At 46.7% G+C, this 10,495-nt stretch overlaps 1 protein-coding gene and 1 pseudogene across 1 annotated transcript; one reads left to right on the top strand and one right to left on the bottom strand.

The window, feature by feature from the left end:
• Positions 1-854: 854 nt before the first annotated feature.
• On the top strand, positions 855-6,060 carry NAD-ME2 (NAD-dependent malic enzyme 2). Its single transcript, XM_048674155.2, has 19 exons — positions 855-1,160; positions 1,240-1,336; positions 1,473-1,591; positions 1,710-1,877; positions 2,135-2,263; positions 2,364-2,424; positions 2,626-2,729; positions 2,803-2,886; positions 2,986-3,092; positions 3,201-3,315; positions 3,468-3,581; positions 3,683-3,748; positions 4,353-4,425; positions 4,494-4,580; positions 4,667-4,721; positions 4,795-4,866; positions 5,383-5,445; positions 5,546-5,660; positions 5,735-6,060. The coding sequence occupies exons 1-19, from the start codon at positions 1,008-1,010 to the stop codon at positions 5,804-5,806; spliced, it is 1,854 nt and encodes a 617-aa protein (XP_048530112.1). The 5' UTR covers positions 855-1,007; the 3' UTR covers positions 5,807-6,060.
• A 2,213-nt stretch (positions 6,061-8,273) lies between these two features.
• Positions 8,274-9,879, bottom strand: LOC125532847 (uncharacterized; annotated as a pseudogene).
• Positions 9,880-10,495: the final 616 nt, after the last annotated feature.

The raw sequence follows: 10,495 nt of genomic DNA on the forward strand, positions 1-10,495 counted from the left end.
GAGTTGGCCTTATTCTTTCACTATCAGTCCTAGTTCATCTGAAATGCATTTTATAAGTCTGAAATCCGGTTGGACGATCTGTAGACGGTATGGGAGCGAACACCGACAATCTGACGGTAGAAAAGAACGGCTGAAAGCGCAGCGCAGATTTGAGTCAGGGCGGCGGGTCCTTTCCGATTCGGCGCCCGAACGGTTCCGAACAGTTTCTGGCAAATGCATCCGATTCGTGTCAGCACGGTACGCACCCCCTCCGACCATCCATTTTTCTCGCCCAACATACTATACTAGAGTAGCCGGCGCAAACAGAGAATCCTTCAGGGCCACCCAGCAATGATTTTGTAGTTACAGCGCAAGTATTATTTTGAACAGATAAAACGTCTTTGGTCGTTTCTTATCCAAATACGAGTACAAATATTAAGCGTAACCTGTCGCGCATTTGCGCCTGCGCGTACATTCAAAGCAGAATAGCACGCACGTACAAAGCGTCAGTGGATTCGCATCCGTTGCAAAGCTGCGGCACACGAAAATGCACATCCGCACCAGTCCAGTTGACATCAAGCATTCACGCAGAAAAAATAAAGTTGACATGGGGCGCAAAGGGGATCCGCACCGCGTGTGCTCGGCAAATTCCTCATCTGGTTGCCGGTCGGGCCCCAACCCGCAAAGTCCCCGACAGCGCCTTCACTAGTAGAGCCGCGTCCCGCCCCGCCCCGCGTCCGCTGCTCCGCGCGCGACCCTCACCGGCCCCGTAGTGGCGAAGCCAACACGACCAGCTGGCTCGGCATCGCCCGTCACACTCGGGCCCTCCTGTCCTGTCCTGTCCTGTCCTCACCGCGAGTGCCCGCACCACGCGGCGACGCATTCCACTTCCACCCCCCTTCAAATCTCTCTCTTTCTCCCTTCGCCTCCGAGAAGCTCGGTCTCACCTCACGCACCACCAGCGCGCCGGCGTTCTCCCCTCCACCGTGCCGACCGACCCCGAGCGGCGCCGCGGCTGACCCAGCGTGATGTGGCGCCATGCGGCGGCCAGGCGGTCGGCGCAGATCCGGCGGCTCCTGTCCACGTCCGCCCCCTCGTCGGGCGCCGGCTCCGCCGTGCGCGGCCCCTGCATCGTGCACAAGCGCGGCACCGACATCCTCCACGACCCCTGGTACAACAAGGTACCCGCCCCCGCCCCGCCTCGCCGCCCCTCCCTCGATCCCGCGATCCGCGGTTTCACTTCGATTCCGTTTCGCGCAGGACACGGCGTTCCCCCTCACGGAGCGGGACCGCCTCGGCCTCCGGGGCCTGCTCCCGCCGCGGGTCATGTCGTTCGAGCAGCAGTACGAGCGCTTCAGTGAGTCGCCTCGCCCCCACCCCCACTCGCATTGCCGCGTCATTGTTCACGTTAGCCCCACGGGGCCGTATGTATCTCTCCTGAGATCACGCCCTCTCTGGTCGCTAATGTCGCGAGCTCTCTACGCGCGCTGCAGTAAACTCGTACCATTCGCTGGAGCACAACACGCAGGGGGAGCCCGATTCCGTGGTCTCGCTGGCCAAGTGGAGGATCCTCAACAGGCTGCACGACCGGAACGAGACGTTGTACTACAGGGTGAGCTCCCACTGTTACAGTTCTGATTGGTTGGCATGCTTGTCTTTTTACCGCAAGGGAGTGACTGAACTGGGTGTTTGATGTGTATTTGTGGTGGTATGGTTTGTTTCTGCTGCAGGTGCTAATTGACAATATCAAGGATTTCGCGCCCATAATATACACCCCTACTGTCGGCTTGGTCTGCGAAAACTACAGCGGGCTGTTCAGGCGTCCCCGCGGGATGTACTTCAGTGCAAAGGATAAAGGGGAGATGATGTCGATGATTTACAACTGGCCAGCAGAGAAGGTACACTTGAATATTTCAAAAACTTGATGCAGTTTTTGTTACCAAGGTAGTTGGACACAGGAGCTTAGGTAGCGATTTTATGAGTGCAGTATGATATCAATATCAATGGAACACTAATTTGTTATCTAGTTGTTTATCTTTTTTTAAAGCCAGTTCTGTAGCTGTATCCATGTGAATTGCTCCACAATAATATGAGTGGTTTCCCAGAGCTATGTGCCTGTACTGAACTTCATCATGTGCTTCGTTGCTTATTTCAGGTTGACATGATAGTTGTGACTGATGGGAGTCGGATTCTAGGTTTAGGTGATCTTGGAGTTCAGGGCATAGGTATACCTATTGGTAAACTTGATGTTTATGTTGCAGCTGCTGGTATCAACCCACAGAAGGTATGTGATTTGCTACTTTTTTGGAACGTAAAAGAGCATCAATTAACTAGAGGTTACTTGTGGCATTCCCCCTTTTTATATTTGTCGATTCTCCTTGCAGGTTCTTCCAATAATGCTTGACGTGGGAACAAATAATGAAGAACTCCTTGAAGACAAGCTATGTGCGTAAGATACATTAAACACAACTTCTGAAACATTATAAAATGTTTTTTATCCAGTTTTGTGACAAGCACAGTTGAGCATACTCAGATTAACGTGAAGTTCTACCCATTTTTCTTTAGAAGGAAAAAAAGTAGAAACTCTTACTGTTTGGAGTAAATGCCTGCATCATAGCATTGCTTATTAAGTGATTATCTTCTTAGATTTAGGATTGAGGCAACCTAGGTTGGAAGGAGAGGAATACTTAGCTGTTGTAGATGAGTTCATGGAAGCTGTTCATGCACGGTGGCCTAAAGCAATTGTACAGGTATGTATGTGCTGCAGTCATACTTTGGTTGCTAAGTCGATGATGCTCCGTTGCTGAAGTGGTGAAATTTCAGTTTGAAGACTTCCAAATGAAATGGGCATTTGAAACTCTTCAGAGGTATCGGAGCCGATTTTGCATGTTCAATGATGATGTGCAGGTACTTTGATTCCCCAACTTTGTTTTCTGAAAGTTATTAGCACTCTTTTGTTTATTTCAGTTTTAATTTATCATTTCTTGGGACCTTTATATTCAATAGGGGACAGCAGGAGTTGCTCTAGCTGGTCTACTTGGAGCTGTTAGAGCACAAGGTCGACCCCTCGCAGATTTTACTAAGCAGAAGATAGTTGTGGTGGGAGCTGGAAGGTCCGTGATACGTTTGACATGCTTGTACAATTTCCTCAGCCAATTGCATATAAACTTTTGCTCGTCAAAAGTCTGTTTTGTCCATTCTAACATCTCTTCAGAATCCAGTGCTGGGATAGGTGTGCTTAACATGGCTAAACATGCAATGTTAAGGATGCCAGGGACCCATAAAATTGGAGAACTGGGCGAAGGACACAATCAATTCTGGGTTCTGGACAAAGATGTAAGTTTAATTTATCCAGTCAAATACATTGTTTCATGCTTTTTACCAGTTTCCGTGTGTCTTATATATATAGTTTCCACTTTAGTGCCAAGTCTTGATTTCTAAGTGCACAATTGGTTATTTATGTGGCACTGTTATGCTGTACCATGCAGGGCCTTATTACCAAAAGTAGAAAGGATCTGGATCCAGCTGTTGCTCGTTTTGCTAGAGGTTATGGTCCTGAAGAGGTCGAAGATCTCCATGAGGGGGCTAGTCTTGTTGAAGTGGTATTTAAACTTTGATGTTCTTTGTTCATTCTTAATCAATATTATTAGCAGAAAAGACTTCCAACTCCTTCTGTAGTTGCACTAATTCAGCTCATTGTCAGGTCAAGAAAGTGAAGCCTCATGTCCTTTTAGGACTATCTGGAGTTGGCGGGATATTTAATGAGGAGGTAAGCTCCATCGTTGTGTAATCTTATTACCTCATGACTGCTGGAAGCTGATGGTGTTTCTTCTATTTCTTTCCCCTATTTTACCAGCCCAGTCCCATCAACCCTCATACCAGGGTCTTGTCTGTAGTATCAAGTAGTCCATTTTTAAGTTTAGTGAAGGACTGTGACCACCCTATCCTGATTCCCATATCTAGAAATACTCGAAAGTACTGATAAATACACTCATAATGCTAGAGATTTATTGCGCCCGGCTATGTATTGATGTGAACCCCTTGAGGTAGAACATGTGCGCCAAGAAGTTCCATTTAACATTATAAGTTCACCATTGTTACATTGAAGGATCATATCTCTGGCTATATGCTATTTAGCACTCTTCATCATGATTCAGAATGGTCCCATGGACACTGACAGCCTCAAATATATATACTTTCTGTTAGGTCCAAAAAGTCGTCTCCTTTCTTGATCTTATAGCATTAAATTGGCTAGAATCGTATTGACAATGCTTAATTATAGGGTCATACTGTTGTGATATTCATAATTTCGTATGCCTTAATGTATCACTATCAGCAATTGAGCTTAACTTAGGAATATTGTATCACCTCAGGTTCTCAAGGCTATGAAAGAATCTGACTCCCCCTGCCCTGCAATTTTTGCAATGTCCAACCCAACAACTAAAGGTTTCTCCCCATATTTACTTTCGAATACTTAAAAATAGTCACTAACATTGGCCTTTTTTTTGTTGCAGCTGAATGTACGCCTGAAGATGTATTCAAGCATGTTGGAGAAAATGCAGTATTTGCCAGTGGAAGCCCTTTCAGTAATGTTACTTTAAGTGAGTCATGTTTAATCTCGTTTGTATTGTTTGCTTACTTAAAATCATTGTCGGTAACTGATAATGCTACAATTGGGTTGTCCCAGGCAATGGTAGAAAAGGCTATGCTAATCAAGCGAACAACATGTATCTGTTTCCTGGGTATGATGATCTTTCTGTCTTTCCTTGAGTCTCCGTTTTTTGTTTTCACCTGATCCAAATCTCTGAAATACAGGATTGGTTTAGGAGCCCTTCTGTCAGGTGCTCGGCATATCTCGGATGGCATGCTCCATGCTGCAGCTGAGTGGTAAGTCCCATTTGGTAGGATCGACTCATTGGTCTTACCCGATGACGTCTCCTTGGTTATTACCTCATTTAACTATTTAAGTACCATTTGCGTGGGATGTCAAGCAGATTTTAGCCTTTCACTCGATCCGTTCCAAATTAGTTGAAGTTCTACTTTTGTCCATATATCGACATCTACAACAACAAATTAGTTTCATTAGATTCTTTATAAAATATATTTGTGCATTATATATATTTGTTGCTTTAGATCCTAGCACACTTTTACATAAACTTGGTCAAACTTAAAGAAGTTTGACTTAGGACAAACCTAGGACAATTAATTTGGAATGGAGTGAGTAGGTATTAATGTAACTGGGCGACAAAGTGCATAACTTTTAGCTTGCAGTTTTCAGCCAAGGACTTATCACAAACTTATATTGTACAGTTTTTGTAGTTAATATATCTCGCATGGCTCTTGTTTTTTCTCCTTCCCTGAACAAAATTCAGCTAAGCATTAGTCTAACAATTGCTGGTGCAGCCTTGCTTCATACATCACAGATGATGCGATTCGAAAAGGAATCCTCTTTCCTTCAATTTCAAGGTTTGCTCAATGACCCAACTCGTGCCATTGCACTCTGTAACCACGACACCTTGCTCCAAGCATTCTATTGTTGCTCATTACCACCCACCACACATCGCAGTATCAGGCACATCACCGCACGTGTCGGCGCTGCAGTCGCCCGTGCTGCTGTTGATGAAGATCTGGCCGAGGGATGCCCTGACTTGGATCCTCGGGACCTCAGGAGCATGTCAGAGGTACGCCATTCAAAATTTCACATCCTATAAGTTGCTCGTCAGAACATTGCCTGATTCTTCTTATGTGTTCACAGTCGGATACGGTGGACTACGTGGCTCGGAAGATGTGGTACCCTGTTTACAGCCCACTTGTCAACGACAAATAGTGTTCGACGAAGCACACCCGAAGAGACGTATCAGGCACATACATTTGTTCTGATTAGTGAATACTTCGCTATTTCGGTTTACCTGCTCTACTTGGGAGTATTTCAGCAGATACTGCTGCCACGTCTACTGGCTATATTGTTGCCTCATTTGTTTACGTTGACAGGTTCATCAAACATTGCTCAATTTTGAGACCCGTTGAGCTATAGTTATGTCCATGTGGTAGGACTTGAATAAATGTCAGATGTTGGCAGTCTGTCTCCTGCATCTTCATTGTTGGCGTATGTCTCTTGCATCGCCATCGTTAAACTAGTCAAACACCGCAAATACTCATGTGGTGCTGTACTCTCAGAAGCTCACTAGTTCATACCACTCGCCTGGCTTCTCTTTTTTATCTTTTGAAACGCCTCATTGATTTTCATTATAAAAAACTTGCAACATAGTTTTACAAAGGCTAAACCGAAGAAGCATGGTGGTTTGGGCATTCTCAATCTGGATAAGTTTAAGTTTGCTACAGCTCTTCTCCGTTGGCTGTGGTGGGACTGGATGACACCAAGCCTTGATTTGGTTGGGCACGCCTTGCACGGATAACGACTGTGAACTTTTTGCAGCGGCCTCTTGCGTCACCGTTGGCAATGAACTCGCTGCCAGATTCTGATATTGCTCTCCGATCATCTTTGGCTGCCCCTGAAAGAAAAACTGCTCGGTGCAAAAAGCATCGGATAGGAAATTCTGGATCTTAAATTGACATGAGCATGAGTTTCACTCTTGAGCACATTCAGCAATTCGCCGGCCTATGGGAAAAGCTATTCATCATTATTCTTATCGAAGATGTCAAGGACACAATTAAATGGAAACTCATCAAGGATGGGATGCACGTTGCTTCCTCGGCCTACAAGAGGGCCTCATTACCTCAGACATGGTGAGCGTCTTTGCTTGTCTGGTAATTCAAAACACGATTTGGACTTTTGGCGGTTTGCTTAGACAGGGATGGTAAATTTGTGGTCCTTGTGCCCACTCAGCAAGCAAAGCCAAGAGTCGGATGCCCGCCTTCTTTTCTAATGTCGTTTCACCATGCGCATTTGGAATGAAATCTTGCCTTGGCTTGGCATGCATGAATGCATGACGTTCTATGGCAAGTTGGGCAATGATGGCTTCGGCGAGGGATTGGTGGCATGTCTTCATCTTCATCATGGATCTTTCAAATCGCTTACCTCCTTCATGATGCTAATTCCATGGGAGATATGGCCGAACGCAATGCGAGAGTCTTCCGCAAATTGCACGAGACCTGACCTCACATCTGTAGTCAATCTACTTGCTAGACACAGTGCAACTCCCATCAAACACCATTGGTCAGGAGTCAAGAATATCTTTAGATAAGGCAGAAAGAATCTTTGTCTATTTTTTCCAGTTTCAGAGAAATCAGGACTCTAATATGATTGGATACCTAGATGCTCACTATTTATCTGATCCCCGTAATATGAGATCGCAAACCGATTTTGTGTTCCTACATGGTGAAAATGCCATATCATGAAAGTCTTCAAAACAGACTCTTGTGGCAATATCTACCAATTACTCCGAAACAATTTCATTATATGAGGCAACACACGGATGCATGTGGCTTTGTAGAATGATCAATCACATACATTAGTCGTGTGGAATTGGTTCTATCGAATCACCTACCATTATCTATGAAGATAATGTGGCTTGTGACGATACAGACCCCCTTTTGACAGAAAGACTGTAAGGGAGGCGCTTACAGTATAATTGGTGCAACAAATCTAAATTACAAATACTGTACCTTGAACCTGGGTGGATGGCAAGACATCAGCCCTTTTCCACCACTAAACTATGCTCTGCGGGATTAGGAATGTTTTTTTAAAAACTTATTAGGGGGGAGTGTTACAGCTTAATTAAACATGTTTAATTAATGGGAAATCTCCCCTTGTTCCTGTCGTTGTGCCGTTGCATCGTTGAAACTTCGCGAGCAACCGAAACACGTCTATTCCGGATGTATACATTGTACCATAACACGCAATCAATACAACAATTACAGTTCATTCATCATTAATCACATCAGCATTGTTCACATTTCCTTTCTGAGACAAGATGATCTGCACGTAACAGACAATCAACATTTAATTTTTTTCCTGGAATTCATTGTCTATGAGGGTGCATTTGTGCTCGGGATTAGAGTAACACTTTCGATCAGCAAATCAGCTTTCAGCCTTTCAGCGAGCCTATTATTTGGAGATAAATAGTCAAGATGAGCTCTAACAGTTTTGATATAATTCCGTACTTTTTACTTCCCGTTTCAGAATAAGTGTGGTGGTTTTAGCTTAAATTTGAACGGAGGAAACTCCAGCAGTCTTAACAGTTATACAATCGATAACGAAATTCTGTGGTTAAAACAGTCACAACAGGAATTTCATAAGGAAAAGACTAATTTTCAAAGTCCATGCTTATTGCTTAAGCTAACTGCTTCTTGAGGAAGGGCCTTCGAGGACAAAACCAAGAGTATGGCCAGCAGCCATTCTCCTGCTTGTGCACCGCAGGGTAAGGTATATCGTCCACGTCACCCGTCCCCAGATCATACACCATTCAGCGCTGCTATACACACGACAACCCAGCAGCCGACTCATGGACGATCCCATGTGGCAGCTCCCGTCCGTGAACGCAGGAGGCGATTGGTTTTGTTTTTCAGTTTTGCTAGAACTCATCTAGATGAGATTTAATTTGGTCTCATTTACCTTTTATAGTCATTGGATGTGGTGCTATAAGATGCGTGTGTGCTGACGTGGGTTGTATCCATTCTTGTTTTCCAGGTGAATGTGACCAAATTACGTCTCATCTAGATGAGTTCTAGGTACCCCTTTATTTTTTTAGCTGATGCGTAGAGAAGGCATCGTTCGCAGATCATTCATGTGTATCGTGTGTGAAGCAATTTCGTACACCATTGCCCAATGCTTCCTGTACTTGGGGAGGTTGTGCACCAGGTAGTAAACGCAGTTCCCCCTGATCGCAGGGTACTCCTTGGCAGACAGCGCAACGGCGTCGCCACAGCCGAGGAAGAGCGCGTAGTCCCCGAGGTCAGTCACCCTCTCACCGACCCGGAAGGGCCATTCAGCGGGCGTCCACGCCGGCCTGTAGACTTCCATGAGCGACGGGCGGCGGCCGTGGAACAGCAGCACGAGCAGGAGCTCGCCTCGGCAGGCCACGACGTGCACCGCACGCACGCTGTCCTTCCAGTACTTGCGGGTCTCCCACGACTCCGACGCCTGATTAGGGCTCATGCCGAAGCACCGGAGGAGCACGGGAGGGGACGCCGTGCCGAGCTTGAGATCGTAGATGGACACGTTAGACATGCCGTCGATGCAGTATATGTTCCCCGCATGGAACTCGACGCTGTGGAGTTCCGCGCAAGGAACCTTGGCCGGGCCGCTCCAGGCGGCGTCCCCGGGCCGCCAGAAGAAGAGGATGTGCGCCTCGGGCCATCTGTGCTTGGTCGCGACGGCCATCCAGTGCGACGACTCGAGCGGGTCGCTGGAGAGGAAGACCTGGAAGACCGGGGACAGGCATGGAAGCGGGATCTCGGTGCCGGAGTGGGGCTCCCACATCACGAGCCGCGTGGGGGACCGGACGTCGTCCGCAAGGGCGAACCAGCCGCGGGGCGTGCCGCAGCAGTACGGGAGGCCGGGTGGGGCCGCCTTGAAGTCGACGCCCGGGACGCCGCGAGGGAGCTGGAGGGAGTACTCGCCGACTGGGCTCAGTCCGTCGGGGGCCTGTCGGGCGGCGACGACCCACGGGCGGTAGGCGGCCGGAGGAGAAATTGAGGCTCGCCAGTGGGCGCATACCTGGTGGGCGTGGAGCTGGTCTGCGTCGGTGTTCAGGCGACCCGAGATCTCATTGAGAATATCGGCGGGGAGGGAGGACCAGCCGGCGGCCATCGCCGCTTCTCTTTTTCAGTTCGGCGTGCCTGATCTATTACCGGCGGGGTTTCCAGCTGTTTTGTGTAAAACCCCGTATTCCTTCATACGTGTAGCATTATTGTTTATCGAGGCACAGTAATCGTTTGATACGGTTTCTAGTTAGTTTGATTCGGCTTCTGGTTGGGCAAAAGGTGGTGCGTCGGATATGAACTCGATTAAGAATCTACTCAGACTGGCAAACTTAACATTGATAATGTTTAGATTTGTTTACAACACATTTAGATGTATTTTAGTTATTGTATAAAATCAAGAATAAAAGAGATGGTCTCACAGGCCTTTATGTTGTAAAGCTGGATATCCACAAGGCCTATGATAGAGTCGTATGAATTTTTCAAGAAATATGATATAATAACAAAACTGGGGTTCCATGATCATGGGTTAATCTGATTATGAATTGTGTGAGTTCAGTTAAATACACAATCAGGTACAACTCCAAGAAACTGAGAGCTTTTTACCTATCAGTTTACGGCCTGATAACATAATTTCTCCGGAACAGAGCGCTTTTGTCCCTTTGCGGATGACTACGGATAATGTGTTAATTGCTTTTGAGTGCATTCACTTTATTCAGCAGGAGAAAGGCCCTGATAAGAGCTTTTGTGCTTATAAGCTAGATTTGTCTAAGTGACGGTGTCCTAAATAAGGGGGTACTAATCCAGTCGGCCCATTCTCCTCGGGTTGGGCCGATGGGCCCTCATTCGTGGT

This window comes from Triticum urartu, chromosome 1A (genome assembly GCF_056163025.1).
Source record: "Triticum urartu cultivar PI428250 chromosome 1A, HENAU_Tu73, whole genome shotgun sequence".
In the NCBI taxonomy this organism is placed as follows: Eukaryota; Viridiplantae; Streptophyta; class Magnoliopsida; order Poales; family Poaceae; genus Triticum; species Triticum urartu.